The sequence below is a fragment of the Ylistrum balloti genome, unplaced genomic scaffold (genome assembly GCF_031769215.1).
Source record: "Ylistrum balloti isolate Yb309-2 unplaced genomic scaffold, AGI_CSIRO_Ybal_v1 Utg369796, whole genome shotgun sequence".
NCBI classification, from domain to species: Eukaryota; Metazoa; Mollusca; class Bivalvia; order Pectinida; family Pectinidae; genus Ylistrum; species Ylistrum balloti.
Genome location: NW_026781976.1, coordinates 685,891 through 704,613, shown reverse-complemented (window position 1 = coordinate 704,613; position 18,723 = coordinate 685,891). Strand labels below are relative to the sequence as shown.

The 18,723-nt window shown below is 35.1% G+C and overlaps 1 protein-coding gene across 1 annotated transcript; it reads left to right on the top strand.

Annotated features, from left to right (window-relative positions):
• The first annotated feature begins 5,312 nt into the window (after positions 1–5,312).
• On the top strand, positions 5,313–14,444 carry LOC132544410 (transcription factor MafK-like). The gene is made up of 2 exons (XM_060208001.1): positions 5,313–5,518; positions 9,040–14,444. The coding sequence occupies exons 1-2, from the start codon at positions 5,507–5,509 to the stop codon at positions 9,505–9,507; spliced, it is 480 nt and encodes a 159-aa protein (XP_060063984.1). The 5' UTR covers positions 5,313–5,506; the 3' UTR covers positions 9,508–14,444.
• Positions 14,445–18,723: the final 4,279 nt, after the last annotated feature.

Sequence of the window (18,723 nt, the reverse complement as noted above, 5' to 3'; positions counted from 1 at the left end):
ATACATCAGTATCATTATACATCAGTATCATTATACATCATTATCATTATACATCGATATCAGTATACATCATTATACATCATTATACATCATTATACATCAGTATCGTTATACATCAGTATCATTATACATCAGTATCATTATACATCAGTATCGTTATACATCATTATACATCAGTATCATTATAAATCATTATACATCAGTATCATTATACATCATTATACATCAGTATCATTATAAATCATTATACATCAGTATCATTATACATAAGTATAGTTATACATCAGTATCGTTATACATCATTATCATTATACATCATTATCATTTTAAACATCAATATCAGTTATACATCATTATACATCATTATACATCAGTATCATTATACATCAGTATCATTATACACCATTATCATTATACATCAATATCAGTATACATCATTATACATCATTATCATTATACATCATTATACATCAGTATCATTATACATCAGTATCGTTATACATCAGTATCATTACACATCATTATACATCAATATCAGTATACATCATTATACATCATTATACATCAGTATCATTATACATCAGTATCGTTTCCACAAAGTATCATTCACACACAGTATCGTTATACTCCCGTGTGGTTTATCGTATCATATGATAATTTCATAGCCTCCCGAAATAGCCAGAGATTTCCTTTATTTCACAATGCAGTCCTGACCGTCCCCTTCATGAAGTACTTGATAGTGAAACCAATTTTGTTTAGTCATGACGTTTCAGATAATATCGGAAAGTCATCATTTCCTGAACGTAAAGTAAGACATTGTTTATCGTTGGCCAATGTCATCTTGTTATTAGTCATCGCTGGGAGTCCTATATCATGTAATTTGTCCTAGTCATGCGCTGAGTACGGTTGATTCCTAGAAAGTAAATATACGACGAATCTTAGAATCTATTCTGTCTCAGACCTTTCAATAAATAGTACACAAGCCTTTCCTTGGAATCTGATAGTGTTATTTAAATCACTTAAAGATTGTAAATAGTTGGATAGCCGATAAACACAATCTTTATAACAGTGTAGTAAGAAAAAAACGCTTAACATCATACTAAAATACCATCAAATGTCGTCAAGTGACCTGCCATTATATAGTACCGATTATCAGTAATCTTCAGAGCAACACTGGCTTTACAACCAGTACTTGTACTCCTTTTCTAGAGCCTCATCTCGCAATCTGTGGTCAGCTGTGGTCAACCCCCCCCCCACCCACCCTTCCAACCCCCCTCACGACTTCCGCCCCTCCACCATCTTCCACATCCCTGTGCTGACAATTTGTCACTTTTTCCAAACGATTAATTTCACACTCCGTTATTATATAAAGTTTTACAACTCATTTGTATACAAGTACATATTCTCACGTTGTATATGGGACATCATTAAGGATTTTCCTAAATAAGTGACATCATACACAAACGCACTGAATGAATTTGCGTCTCTGACTGGTAATTATTATAATGTATATTCGCTGTCCTGGCGGGAAATGAAAATAAAAAAAACTAATAAAAAATGGTGAAGATTACTGTACATTAGCATTGCCTGACGGTAACCGGTATCGTCCTGTATCTACATGCTGTATCACACGCCCACGCCAGTGAACATCACCTCATCCTCTAAGGCCAGTAAGATGTAATTTATTTCAATCAGACTAGAATCAGTTAAATGATTTTTTTCTTAACCTACCATGCTATTAGGGTCTGAGATACATCGATCAATGCTGAGCTATGAGCAGATCGGAAATCTTTGAAGTAAAGCTGACCACAAAGGAATTAGCTCAGAATGATTACAGAAAAGGTGTATTCACCTTCTTAAGTTGAGCCAGTGGGTTTTAAACATTATTTTCTTGTGTGACATGTGACTATAGATATTATATAGATGAGATCACTGTACACTGTCTATTAAACAGTATCACGTGTATAATTCTATCGTGGAATTTTCCCGGATTCCGAGATAAAACTTCCTTGTAGTATTCAAGGTGCGGGTGTATCGGAGTATAACATTCATGGAATATAACGAAATTAGACCCGAAATCACAAAATACGTGAAATACTTGCAGTGTCAATATAGGAACAAATGCGAGGCTCATTTGCTGCAGGCATACCTACAAAATGCATGTACCTACCCAAGATTTTCAGAAAATCATTTGGAGATAAAATATCGATGTCAAATATATAAATATAGAAAAAATGAACTTCAAAAGTCATCCAATTAAATTTATTATCTACTATCGTGTCTCTCTCTGAAATGATTAAAGAAACCAGACAGTAAAGATATAGGGCTATACTTATTGACTGACTTCCAACTTCCTCCGAAAACTTGTCACACAGAATACACGAGAATGCTCGATTTCATCAAATATACCTATCACACAGAATACATCATTCTCTATAACATACTATACACCTGTCACAAAGAATACATCATTCTCTATTACATACTACAAACCTGTCACACAGAATACATCATTCTCTATTACATACTACAAACCTGTCACACAGAATACATCATTCTCTATAACATACTACAAACCTGTCACACAGAATACATCATTCTCATATTACATACTACAAACCTGTCACACAGAATACATCATTTCTTATAACATTATACATTTCTGACACGTAGAATGCATCATATCCTATCCCATCATATCTACCTGTCACCATATCCTACACTGTATTACACGATACATACCTTTAAAATAGATTACACCGTATCCTATCCCATCATATCTACCTGTCACCATATCCTACACTGTATTACACGATACATACCTTTAAAATAAATATCCCATCATATCTACCTGTCACCATATCCTACACTGTATTACACGTATCCCATCATATCTACCTGTCACCTACACTGTATTACACGATACATACCTTTAAAATAGATTACACCGTATCCTATCCCATCATATCTACCTGTCACCATATCCTACACTGTATTACACGATACATACCTTTAAAATAGATTACACCGTATCCTATCCCATCATATCTACCTGTCACCATATCCTACACTGTATTACACGATACATACCTTTAAAATAGATTACACCGTATCCTATCCCATCATATCTACCTGTCACCATATCCTACACTGTATTACACGATACATACCTTTAAAATAGATTACACCGTATCCTATCCCATACACGATCCTATCCCATCACACCATATCCTACACTGTATTACACGATACATTCCTTTAAAATAGATTACATCGTATCTTATCCCATCATATCTACCTGTCACCATATCCTACACTGTATTACACGATACATACCTTTGAAATAGATTACACCGTATCCTATCCCATCATATCTACCTGTCACCATATCCTACACTGTATTACACGATACATACCTTTAAAATAGATTACACCGTATCCTATCACCATCATATCTACCTGTCCTGTCACCTACACTGTATTACACGATACATACCTGTATTACACGATACATACCTTTAAAATAGATTACACTGTATTACGTATCCTATCCCATCATATCTACCTGTCACCATATCCTACACTGTATTACACGATACATACCTTTGAAATAGATTACACCGTATCCTATCCCATCATATCTACCTGTCACCATATCCTACAATGTATTACACGATACATACCTTTAAAATAGATTACACCGTATCCTATCCCATCATATCTACCTGTCACCATATCATACACTGCATTACACGATACATTCCTTTAAAATAGAATACGCCATATCCTAGCACAAAAAATGTATATCAAACATAAAAACCATGTCTTGCTTTTACGTACCTACAATTTGAACAAAATACACACATTGCAGTTACAACCAACATTATGTATAAAGTATCTGACAAATTGTTATTTGATGTAAACTTGGAACTGTGCATTTTTGATACTGAAGACGTTTAAGTTGACATCTAGAAGTGATATCTAGAAATTATATTATCGTTCGATTGGTCATTCTATACGTCATCAAAATCTGTGTTGGAACTCCCAACTCTTAAAGTGTATTTTAAATGTGATAACTTAGATGTAAATCAATCCATGATGTAATTTGCAGTATAATTGAAGAACGGTCGAATTTTGGAATCACCCCACCATCTGTGTCATCAGGTATTGCTACAGATGCTGTATATAAGAATGGACTTTGTTTGTGACGTAGATCTACTTGTGGTTTGTATTGCGTCCCAGATTTTTATTGTGACAATGTGTCCTAATCGATCGATAGCTACACGTGTATATGGGGCCAGAACCTTGGCTGTACTTCCTCCTCGTCAGAATAGGTCCAAAGTACGTAGCAGCAGTCCACCAACAACACCACATATTTCTGACTATGTTAGAAAAGACAAACTTTAACTTTCTGAATACAGTTGTGGCCATTCCTTTGTCGGGCTATTTAAACTTAATGGGTTGGGCCTAGACTATGAAGAAATCAAAGGGTGTGAAATGTACTTACATGTATCCATGACATTTACCTTATCAAAACAAAACTCCAGAAAATTGTTTTCTTTTTTTTTTCGAAATGTCAATTTAATTGGTACAAGTACGTAAATTAGTCTTGGAGCACAAACTGTTTTAAAATGTCCATAATAAAATGTTGTACGTTCTAATTATGTACCAGTTCGACAAACTAGTTAATTATAAATATATTATTAATATAGATCTACCTTGTGTAAGTGTATGTATATATATATATATATATATAAATTATCACGAATCATCTTCTTTCGTTTTTGTACTGTTGTGGCGCCTGTGTTTTGGTTCACCTAGTGCACGGTTCCTATTGAGAAATGTATATGCTCACGAGAAAGTACAGTCAGGGTTGGTTGGATTTCTTAGTATCCTATGTCAGATCACACCGTACATTCGGAAGTATTCAATTTTGCTTCAACAGTCAGATTCTAAGTAAGAGACACTAGAAAGCGTGGGTTGTTTGTTACATAAGTCTATCGCTGTGTACCGATTACAGCGCCCCCTGAACGAAACTACGCAATAAATGATTGCCTTTGTTTACCTACGCTAACACAGCGGCCATTGTATATGCTGGTTACTGTCCCCGTAGTGATTCAGTTAGACCCGTGTCCCCAAATAAACTCTCCACTAGCCTATCTGAGTCCACGGGTAGTGTTTACTGGGTACCCATGGGATTGACAAGTCTTTGTGGTGTGATTGTTGTGAAACCCTGCTGCTGATTCATCAGAATATGGCGGGGCCATTCGGTTCGTGCTGAGTCATCACATTGCACTGCGTCACAATATCGAACAGAAACGAAGTCCACAGGCGCAAAATACGCAACGAGCCGAGAACTGCCGAGTCGCATTTTTACTACGTAGAAACAGATCTACAAGTTTTCACACGGACTTCGAATCTAGAAGTTGGAGATTATTTCAGTGAATTATTCTAAGGAATACGTTTAAAACATCTGTGAAGTCTGTTTTGAGATAAATTCAAGAAAATGAGTAAAAAGGTGAGTATGATTCGTATGTCGGTCACCACGCTGTTGTACTACAAGTCCATGGCGTGCTAGCTTTGTTTACGTTTTTGTTGACATTCACAAATCCTGTTTGTATGTTTTAATTGAGCATTTCTGTACCAATTATCTCCACCAATCAGTTATTATTTGATGGTTTTTCATCGATTTGATACCTTATACCCGTATTTCTGGTGTTAGAGGCTTTGTTTACGTGTTGAGAATTTGCTGACCTGAACCCATTGTACAGTAGTTAGTCCACGTGACGCTTTTGTGAGCTTTCTGCGCAGAAAGAGTTTTCTCGAAACAGAATAAAAACGTGGCCATTTTCATAATATTGAACAAATACACACATAAACAACATTATGAATTATTTAATCATAAGAAAATTCATTTGTTCATCTTCCAATTTTTGAGAAAATATTTCGATATGAAGACTATTCTCAAATCCAGTAAGCGTCTATCAAGCATTACCGAATGTTTCCCTCCAAAATCAACTGATATTTTTTGTTTATTAAAAATTTTGAGTTTTTGTTATACTTCCACCAGATTTGTTATACTTTTTAAAATGTGAATTGATAAATTTCCATCACGCTGGCCTGTTAGTGTTACGTAAGATAAAAATATTCATTTGACAATTCCTAAAATGGTAAGCGTTTTAATCATTTTAAAAAATGAAAACGAAAAATTTATCAAGATTGAGATCAATTTTGACTTTTTAAGTGCACAAGTGTGTTTTGTATATATTTGCTATTTTGAGAGAGTGAGATACTGCTATTGTTTCAAAAAATCAATATTTATAATTTGTCACTCAGTGGTATTCAGATGAATTTTATTTCAAACTTTTTTGTTTATTTTTTTTACGATGGAATATTTTTTGGTTACATATGTTGAAATGATATTGGATGAAATCGATTTAAAGAGATGCGTTTAAAAGGAGAAGCTGGAGAAGAAACCTGTTTGATCATCAGTTCCGACACAAAAATCAATCAATATTATGAGCTTTTTTCACTGGCTGGTGTTGTCTTATTCATCTGTATGACTCACACAGCCGTTCCATTTTCGGATTGTATACTGTGGCTGGGCCGAGTCTCCGGGGAAGAGACGTAATACATTATTACAATGTGTGAAGGAATCGGTACACCTCCTGGAGATCGAAAACAATAGCTCTACTGTTGAATTGTCACTGAACAGGTGCTATTTATTCTGAACCTGTTTAACACCATGTTACTGGAATATTCTTAAATAAATAAAATGTAATGATTTCTTCGAAGCTAGCTGAGATTTTTAATCAGATAAATCTAGATAATGAAAATGAAGATAAAAAAATTAAATGAACAAAAAACAAATTAAATTCACAAAGAAAAAAAATACAATGTAGGGGTCTGCCATGCGTTTTGATATAATGATTGTTATTTTCTGCTGCCGAATCTTTCTACAGCATGAAAATACAGCAGTTGTTGAATTATGTTAATTTCTTTGTCTTCCACCAACATGAATAATTATAAAAGATGCAGTTTATCAATCACTCCTGTATCACACACGCTAACGAACTGCTGGAATGTTAGAACGTTTTATTCACAGACAGATATGTCGAGAAATATTTGTACATTGTCCCATGATCAGCAGTATTTTGTACCGATCGATTTTTGAGTGCCGCGTGTATAAATATATCTACCTTGTTTAGCAGATTCCTGTGACATTGCGGAGGTATATAAGAGTGTAAATAACCCTTGCAGATTAAGGTCAACGGTCTGTGTTATGTTGGCATCTCTCCCACGGCGCGAGGAAAACTATGTATCGACAGTATTAAAAATAACATATGAAGCTAGTAGATACAGGTAAACATAAGGTCTAATTATAGACATGATTTAAATGGAACTCGGGTGAACGCAGTGTTTATTGTTGTTATGAAATAATGGTTACCAACCACGCTAGAATCGCAGGAGGGTCGTAGGCAGTGACAACAGGAACACATTCTAGTGAGAAGAACCTGCCCAGTAACGGTTGCTATCATCAGCTGATATTGGGCATCATCCAAAATTACCAAGCACCTGTGTAGTTTAGATCTGCGTATTTGGCAGCCGCACGTATTTACGTCGAGTCAATTCATAAAACTGCGCAATTCGTTCTCAGCCATCATATGTACGTTTCTGATAAATCACTAAATTTGAAATATGAAAATGATATAGACGATTTAAACCGTACGTTTCAATCTTTTTAATATGTGTTTCGTTTGATAGATTGACGTATCTATAAGGACAGGAACTTTGTTTAGACTCTGCGGTAGATAAACACGTCGAGTCGTCGATTTAGTTTTTTGCCCATCTTGCAAAAAAAAAGAGAACATTTAAAATTCAAATGTTTAAAAATTCGAGCATGATCTTGTTTAAGTATGAGAATGTGAATTAAGGGGACGGTGTTTGTGCAATCCTTGTTTGACATGTAAAATAAATCACTTGGAATTCCCGGAATTTGTTTACGTCCTAATGGGCCGATTCTACGTGTTGTTGAGTTACTATTAATAAATCCTGTTATACAATGAAAAGGCAAGGTGAAAGATGAATCACATCAACGCGGTTTTTCCATCAAGCATATCCCAAGAAAAGACGATAAAATACTGCAATTACTACAGATAGGAGATTGCGTCAGTCAGGTGATCTACCATGATGTGATATAACCTGTAACTGTGTATTATATACTGGTTCAGACTCGCTCTGGTCACCAGGAAGTTGACATTTCCTCTGTGCTTGGGCAAGATTAAAATGTTTTACTAACGTTTTAGATATTTATTAAGCTTACCGAATATTTATATTGTACGTGTCATTGTTGATATTTGAAGCACAACAAACGGGTACCCGGAAGTCACGTTTGTTTGAAGTAATACAATAGGATGTGTCTCGTTATACTGCTTATGATTGTGCATTAATTAACGAGGGAACCGAAAATAAGATTGACTGGAGCCCTTTTTCCAAATAAATTAAATAAAAAATATTGTGCTTTTGTTAAGGTAGACTAAGACTAGGTATGAATGTGGCGACACGTGCTCGTTGTCACACTGAGACGTCAAACATTTCTCAGACAAAGAAATAGCAACAACACACGAAAGTAAATAATATATAAACACACAAGCCTTAAAATATTATTTCTTGATTTCATTTTTTGTCACATACCTACCCCTTCGCCGTTCAATATAGCGGAGACAAGGTTCCCATAACGTCATAATGAATCACTGTGACGTCACCAAATAAATTAATTTAGAATTAGAATATTGCCTATTCGAATTCGGTATAATTGTGATAAAATGATACATGATGAACATAATCATAAATGCGAGATTCCATTTTGTATGGGATTTATAAAACGAACCTTCGACTCATTTTTGAACGCTTTAGATAGCATTACGAGCACTCAAATCGGCCTTTCATTCATCCATGAAATGAGTTTAGACTTCCAACATTAGCCTTGGTTATATTTCGCTATTCAATTACTTAACTTTTCATATTTTTCAATTTTAGATTTTCATGTCGCTGGTGAAGTCAGAGAGCGAGCGGGCAAACAGAGTGCCAGTAGTGGTGTCCCATAACTCGCAATTAACCGATGACGAACTGGTGGCCATGACGGTCAAGGAGCTGAATCGAATACTGAAGGGCATGCCTCGAGAGGAGGTAGTGAAGCTCAAACAGCGGAGACGAACACTTAAGAATCGTGGTTACGCCGCAAATTGTCGGGAGAAGAGGTTATCACAGAAAGAAGAACTAGAGTACGAGAAGGACCATCTCCGGGCAGAAGTCCACAGATTGAGGAGGGAAAATGAAGGCGTCAAAACAGAACTTGGGTCACTCAAGGACAAATATGATGCTCTCCAGAGGTTTGCCGAAGCTAACCGCATCAAAGTGTTATCACCCCCGCTCATGTTCAGTCCCCCTCCTCATCACCATCACATGGACTCCATGATGGTGAAGTCAGAACCATCTCAGGCGTAGCTTCTGCTATGTTGAACTTGGTTTTCTGTGTGTACGTAAACGTGTTGGATTTATTTATTTGTAAACCTATGTTTTGAACGTTTGACTTTCTACATTGTGTAGTGATAAATGGTGTCCGTCTGTGTGTATATATGTTATCAGTGGAGATATTCGCTCAGTGTTTGGCAGGACTGGACTGATACACACAGTGTGTTCAATATGCATGTAACATTAGATCGGTAATGCCGAGGTTTAATCCTTTGTCAAGTGTCAGGACAGGAAGTGGACAGTTATCAACACAAACCTTATATTAATCAGAGAAAAAAATTAGTACTCCAATCAGCTGGAAATGTGCACGGGATTAAAGTTTGGGTATTACTGACAAGTCAATGAAATTCTCGTGCATCAGTGGTCTGTTTACTTGGCAAAGGTTTACATTTCTCAAAGTTAACGAAAAAATGATCAGAGATGCTAAAATAAAAGGCGAACGGTGCTGTAGAGTAGAAGATTTTTATACGACATTAACTGGTCATATCATGAAGCAGATTTTATATTTTGATACCTATTGCGTGTTCATCTTTTAACGATGGTTGTGTATTTGAATGTTTTGATGTCGAGGGGCGTGGTCAGACATGGTAAACTTGACCACGCCCATTCGTCAACATTTCTAAAACATCAGACAATGCAGTTCCAGCTGTTTGTATCATATTTCATCTCCATAGGAACACGTTTGTTTGTAAAAAATGTCACCCACATCATTAATGATTAGTGTTGATTTCTTAGGATTTGTAAAATGTCGAGACATGAAAGGGAAATCCAGTCCATTTGTCCACATCGAATGTCTATTTTTATGACAAAATGTATATATGATCATCATTCCATCAAACTGTATTTCCGTAGATATGTATTCTAATATGTCGGCTGTTAATATGATAGGTTCATCATAACACTTTCATTTATAAAACTTGGTAATCGATTGTGTTTTTCTGAAAAAAAAGTTTTGAAACCAAATGCCTGTACAAGTTCGCCAAAAGGTATTTTTTTATTTGAAAATTTTCTCTGGAAACAATTTATTTACATTGGCAACAGTTGATATTTGCCATAGAACACAATACTTTTTTCTCTGGCAGGAAGCTCTGAATAGTTCCATTATCTTACTGTCTTACAATTTGCATATTCTTGCCAAAAACGATTAGTACTTGATGGGATTGACATCTGTCCTCCATACAAAGACATGTATTTTGCATTTTGTTAATATCTGATATCTAGGTCTGAATAACTCTGTTACCTGATGTGTTCTCTTTTAGAATATTACTGAAACTGGGCAGATTCCTGTCATTGTGGGGCGATATTGTATAGAAATTGTGTTAATAACTGCATGGCAAAAATGGGCGTGTCCTCATTGACACACGGGTTTTTACTTTTGCCGGATATGAACATTCCAGTCAAAACAAACGTGTATGTTGTCAGTATTGTTTATCTTATGGAAATAGTGTGAAAATACCTGACAAGAAAGAAAGGTTATAGACAAGCTTGTTTCAAGAGAAGTTGTAGTGAACCTGATAGCCCTGTGTCACCACTATTTCCCATATCTGGTTGTTATATCTGATGCCAAATTTATGTTGATTTTTTCTTGGTTTGGTCACTTCGTTATCGTAATGAATTCATTTCAAGACATATACCCCCTTATCATTCCTGTCCTGTTTCGTTTGCGTGGGTCTTACGACAAAAAGCCTTTGCTACACAATGCGCTGCCTAACAGGATGCCAAAACATGCAACACAAATCGCTAACCAGTGTGAATCATCAGAGCCTGTGTCTGCCACTGCAGGCTGACGGACAGACTGGGATTACCCCGGCACTATGACGATGTTGGAGATTACCAATGACCGTATCACTATCTCTATAGTAGTATTCCTTCGCTGACGACAGGTCCATTTATCTGTTTTCAAACACATTTATTATTGTTTTAAATTACATTTTTTGCCGTCCATTTTTTCATTACTATTTAGTTTATGATACTAACACAATTTAGTTACTAACAAACCCCTCGTTATGTTTCGGGCACAACATTAAATTGCATGTTGGTACAGTTTGAGTTGGAATGGCGACTGTCTGCTGTAAGCCCATTGTTGAGCGTGGTGATATTGATTTTGGCGGTGGATGACGTCAGACTTGTATGACGGATGGGAGTGTACAGTGGTTAAAAGGAGAGAACATCGGAATGTACTACTACATACCATACCTACAAATATTTCACGCATGGTCGCATACATGAATCGTCTGACAGGTAAACTTCTGGGCGTATACACGGAACAGGTCGGTCTACCGATACAGCTGAATCAGCCATTCCAAAATATACATAATACAATCGAGCTTTTGTGACAAATTTGTCCGCTCAGCGAAAAAAAACATAATCTTAACGACGATATGGAAACGGTGACAGATTTAGATGAGAGATGACCTCGGTATGTAAATGTGAAACATCACGTTTTTGTAACGGTGGCATACTGAATGCAGACTTAGGTCTAGTTCATCTAATTGGGAACGAGTAACGAAACAATCGTGTCACCTGTTTATCACTTCATTCGTTTACATAGTGCTCCAATTTACCTAGATTAATTGAAAAGTTATAGACGTCTCAGAAAATATCTTTTTTGAGTACGGCTTTTTGCTAATTTGACTGGTCGAGGCAGATGTTAAATAAAGTACACAAAAGTTACAATGATCGATTTTAGGTTCAGCGAGAAGACCGATAAACTTAGATGACGAGACGAGAGTTATATGGGAAGACAGAAGAGTTAGATGACGAAACAGGATAATTAGATGACGAGACAGGAGAGTTAGATGACGAGACAGAAGAGTTAGATGACGAGACAGGAGAGTTCGATGACGATACAGGATAATTAGATGACGAGACAGGAGAGTTAGATGACGATACAGGATAATTAGATGACGAGACAGGAGAGTTAGATGCAGAGACTGGTGTGTTCGATGATGAGACCTTTGAGTTGGATGACAAGACTGATATGTTCGATGATGAGTTAGATGACAAGACCGTTTGAGTCCGATGACACCGATGTTTGAGGGATACTTTGTTACAGGATTCAGTGTGTTGGCAGACATTCCATTAGATTTTATGATTGTTTTTGACACGTTGATTTTTTCTCTTAAGAATGAATTATACGGGATTGTTTCCAAGAAACTTGTTATTATTTGAGTATAGTGCTTATATTATCGTAGTACATAAGATATATATATATGTATGTAGGCGTGTTTGTTATGTTTATCACGCTGTATATAACGTTCTTGATTTACGGTATCCGAGGACACTTTAGCTTGACCTATCCAGTGTAAGAATGATGTCAGCAGACGAAATCTCGTTCGGGTAATGTTAGTTGGTCTTTGAGTGATAACTGGATATTCCCTTTTACATGTTATTTTGATTTTAATTGTTGTTGATTGTAGAAAGTTCGTACATACAAATTATATACCTTCATCCCACATACCCAGTGAGTACCTTGGACAGGTGTTTGGACTCGTTATATCCTGGTCTTAAACATCTTGCTGTTAATTACACAATTTTTCAACTCTGAGTGATTGTACTTACGAGTCTGATAACTTATTTGTATAAACGTTTCCAAATTTGTTGAAATCCAAACACTTTTCTGGTTGGCCCTTGACTACTAAAATTCTGGCAAAGTTTCGACAAGGAAACCCAGGATTGGTGGGGCATCCAAGCACCGACAAACAAAGTTGTGTCAAGGTACTGATTGATAAACTGAAGTAACTGGTGACGAGTATGTTTATTTATACTCGTGCTGGTGACGAATATATAGATATATATATATACTCGTGCTGGTGACGAGTATATATTTATGTATACTCGTGCTGGTGACGAGTATATATATACTCGTGCTGGTGACGGGTATATATTTATGTATACTCGTGCTGGTGACGGGTATATATTTATTGATATACTTGTGCTGGTGACGAGTATATATTAATTTGACTTGTATGATACAATGTGAAGTGAACGGAGTGAATGGTGCAATAGACTTGTTTGTCGACAGAGTGGTGGTTTTTTCTCGAGGCAGCTCCTGTTTATTATTTTATCATGTTTTGACAGACAAGCTTGATTAGTGCTGTGTATGTTCAGATGATGGTTCGGTACTGTATCATTACAAAATGTTTTTCTTTTGCGTTTTTTTAATTATGTGATATTATTTATATATGTAAATATCCTAGACGTAGATATGTATTTGTCAAAACTTTTCCGTTTTTATAGAGTTTTATGCAAACGTTTCTATTCTGACTCGAATCAACTTAACTCGAACGACTTGTCAGAAAACGTGATCCTTTATTTAGAATTATGAGTAAGTTTAATAACGAGAAACAGAACAAACGAAATGCGTATAGTTACATACAAATACGTTCTATATAGACATTTAAAATTCATAACGTGTTTTTATTTGAAGAGTTAACACGTTCGAGAGAAGGCTGATGAGAGTGTGATAGTATGACAAGGTATACAGGAACTCTGTTAAACTGATCATACGATATCCCCAGGTAAATCAGTAATAACAGGTACACATAAGACTTGTTAGAAGCTAGTTTATAAGCCTTTTGATTCCAATAATAACAGTCGACAGAAGTCATGGGACGTTGAAGTAACGGGTGTATCGACGAAGGCAACAAAACTAGCAATGTTTGTGTTTCCGATTCAACTTCGAGATTCATTTCCACTGGCCTCTTAAAGAGTATTGATGTAAATAAGCTTAGTCTCTCTACCATACTGATTCATCACGTCATTGCGTCTGAGACTCTGGGATCATAGCATGGACGTGCGCGTCCTTTAGGAGAGAATGTAATTTATGTCTGTGTGTAAAAGATATAGAGTCCTCTTCATTTCCACATTATTCATTGTACCATTTTCATTAAATAAAGTTTGAAAACTAATTACAATTCCTGTTTTGTTTCCTGAATGATGATGACTTACGAAGATTGTCATTGATGTCGCACTGACGCGTCGCTCGTCTGTTAAAACTGAAAAACAAGACATACTGTCGAGAATAATCCGGAAAGTACACACGTTCATTTGAAACAATGATTAATCGGTAACTTGATATACATCTACTTAAGTCTATAACAGTTCATCTAATCAGGACACAGACAATATCCAACTATGCCTACCAAACTATAAGTCAACCTACATTGCTGAATTGCCAAAAAAGTCATCTCGGTACAAAGTGTGTCGATGAGATTGATGAGTTTTGACATAATATTCGTGGGACTTTATTTTGACTGATGTATGATATGTAATATTTGTGTGTCTTATTTTGACTGGTGATGATGTATGACATGTAATATTTGTGTGACTTTATTTTGACTGGTGATGATGTATGACATATAATATTTGTGTGACTTTATTTTGACTGGTGATGATGTATGACATGTAATATTTGTGTGACTTTATTTTGACTGGTGATGATGTATGACATGTAATATTTGTGTGACTTTATTTTGACTGGTGATGATGTATATTTGTGTGACATAATATGTATGACATGTAATATTTGTGTGACTTTATTTTGACTGGTGATGATGTATGACATGTAATATTTGTGTGACTTTTATTTTGACTGGTGATGATGTATGACATGTAATATTTGTGTGACTTTATTTTGACTGGTGATGATGAATGACATATAATATTCGTGGGACTTTATTTTGACTGGTGGTGATGTATGACATGTAATATTTGTGTGTGTTTATTTTGACTGGTGATGATGTATGGCCTGTATATTTGTGTGTGTTTATTTTGACTGATGTACTTTATTTTGACTGGTGATGATGTATGACATGTAATATTTGTGTGACTTTATTTTTACTGGTGACGATGTATGACATGTAATATTTGTGTGACGTTATTTTGACTGATGTAGGATATGTAATATTCGTGTGACTTTATTTTGACCGGTGATGATGTATGACATGTAATATTTGTGTGACTTTATTTTGACTGATGTAGGATATGTAATATTTGTGTGACTTTTATTTTGACTGGTGATGATGTATGACATGTAATATTTGTGTGACTTTATTTTGACTGGTGATGATGTATGACATGTAATATTTGTGTGACTTTATTTTGACTGGTGATGATGTATGACATATAATATTTGTGTGTGTTTATTTTGACTGATGTATGATATGTAATATTTGTGTGACGTCATTTTGACTGATGTAGGATATGTAATATTTGTGTGTCTTTATTTTGACTGGTGATGGTGTATGACATATAATATTTGTGTGACTTTATTTTGACTGGTGATGATGTATGACATGTAATATTTGTGTGACTTTATTTTGACTGGTGATGATGTATGACATGTAATATTTGTGTGACTTTATTTTGACTGGTGATGATGTATGACATGTAATATTTGTGTGACTTTATTTTGACTGGTGATGATGTATGACATAATATTCGTGGGATTTTATTTTGACTGGTGATGATGTATGACATGTAATATTTGTGTGACTTTTATTTTGACTGGTGATGATGTATGACATGTAATATTTGTGTGACTTTATTTTGACTGGTGATGATGTATGACATATAATATTCGTGGGACTTTATTTTGACTGGTGGTGATTTATGACATGTAATATTTGTGTGTGTTTATTTTGACTGGTGATGATGTATGGCCTGTATATTTGTGTGACTTTATTTTGACTGGTGATGATGTATGACATGTAATATTTGTGTGACTTTATTTTGACTGGTGACGATGTATGACATGTAATATTTGTGTGACGTTATTTTGACTGATGTAGGATATGTAATATTTGTGTGACTTTATTTTGACCGGTGATGATGTATGACATGTAATATTTGTGTGACTTTATTTTGACTGATGTAGGATATGTAATATTTGTGTGACTTTTATTTTGACTGATGTAGGATATGTAATATTTGTGTGACTTTTATTTTGACTGGTGATGATGTATGACATGTAATATTTGTGTGACTTTATTTTGACTGGTGATGATATATGACATGTAATATTTGTGTGACTTTATTTTGACTGGTGATGATGTATGACATATAATATTTGTGTGTGTTTATTTTGACTGATGTATGATATGTAATATTTGTGTGACGTCATTTTGACTGATGTAGGATATGTAATATTTGTGTGTCTTTATTTTGACTGGTGATGATGTATGACGTGTAATTTTTGTGTGACTTTATTTTGACTGATGTAGGATATGTAATATTTGTGTGTCTTTATTTTGACTGGTGATGATGTATGACATGTAATATTTGTGTGTGTTTATTTTGACTGATGTAGGAAATTTAATATTTGTGTGTCTTTATTTTGACTGATGATGATGTATGACATGTAATATGTGTGTGACTTTATTTTGACTGATGTAGGATATGTAATATTTGTGTGACGTTATTTTGACTGGTGATGATGTATGACATGTAATATTTGTGTGTCTTTATTTTGACTGATAATGATGTATGCCATATAATATTTGTGTGACTTTATTTTGACTGGTGATGATGTATGACATGTAATATTTGTGTGGCTTTATTTTGACTGGTGATGATGTATGACATGTAATATTTGTGTGGCGTTATTTTGACTGATGTATGACATGTAATATTTGTGTGACGTTATTTTGACTGATGTAGGATATGTAATATTTGTGTGACTTTATTTTGACTGGTGATGATGTATGACATGTAATATTTGTGTGTCTTTATTTTGACCGGTGATGATGTATGACATGGAATATTTGTGTGTCTTTATTTTGACTGGTGATGATGTATGACCTGTAATATTCACGTGACTATTTTGACAACAAAAATCACACGCGTTTGAACAGCACATTTTAATACACATTGAAAATTACATAAGGTATAGCCCTGTAATCAGTTACACTGCACACAACTATTTCGCCATTGTAAGACTCGACAGTGATGCTAAGGCCTAAATTCTGAAGCCTCGGCGATTAAAGAGAACCAAAACTGATAGAAAGAAATGTCGTAATCTCGATGGGGAGGCGTGTTAACTCCTTAATTCTATAAATTTTAATTTCTCTTTCGTCTGATAATTTCTGGAGAATATCAAATGTGCATTTTCTAAATAATGCCACTATTCTAATGAGTTCAAGCGTGACATACTGGTTACGTCAAACGTCGGGGACTTAAAAATCATCAACAGTGTCTATCACCTGATATCTCGAATCACACAAGAGAACAAGACCTTTTTAAAATGTAACAAAAATTAGCATAAGATACGGTAGAGCCAAATGGTTAAATAAACTTCATCATATAGCTGTCCTTTTTGGAGTCAGCAGTGATGATGGGGTCTTCAAATTTTAAACTTTGGAGGTGGTTGGAGAAAATTCAAAGCGATCGACAAAAAATAAATAAAAAAAAAAAAACAAGAAAATCGAAGTAATTGACGGTAGAATAATAAATTGATATATGGAATGTTTTGATGGAAACATTTTTTAGGATGGATATCCGATGTTGCTTAAAATCCTCATCCATTCTATACGACGCTGAAGTTTTATCAGTATGATACTTAGAATAGTAACAGAAAGTGATGGCGTCGTTGATGAACTAGTGTCAGCGATAAAAAACTTTTTCAAGACTATCTTTATCTTCTGACACCAATACGAATATGACGTGTTCATATGTATGTATGAATGTGTCAGAAACAGGTTCAGAAACGATGGTACTGGCCTCCTAGGCTTCAAAAATCAGATTCTTGGCAACATTGACGAGGCCAAGAAGGATGAAACAGCTGTTTGACGTAGCTTGATTCACTGTTTAGCTCTACTCTATTTAGTTCTAAATTTGTACTGAAAGTTTCTGTCGACTTATGTTTTTAACTATCCTTTGTAATGTCAAAATGTGTATGACGCCGCTCTGTGAACTAATACAGAATTGATATAGACGATTGCCGATCGCACGTTTCCTTTTATAATAAAATTGAGACTGAGGATAAAAAAGCCTTGTCTTTAGTCTTTAGTCCCTGATGTATTGCACTGCATTCTATGTCCGAATTCTTACTCTGCACAATATACACACATACAAAATGATCATTTTTTGACTGAATACTGTACAACCTATTTATATCTTATCTGTTAAGTCCCAGCTTGACTTAGAACTTCTGTTTGATTCACAGAGATTCGAAAGGACGAAAAAAAAAAT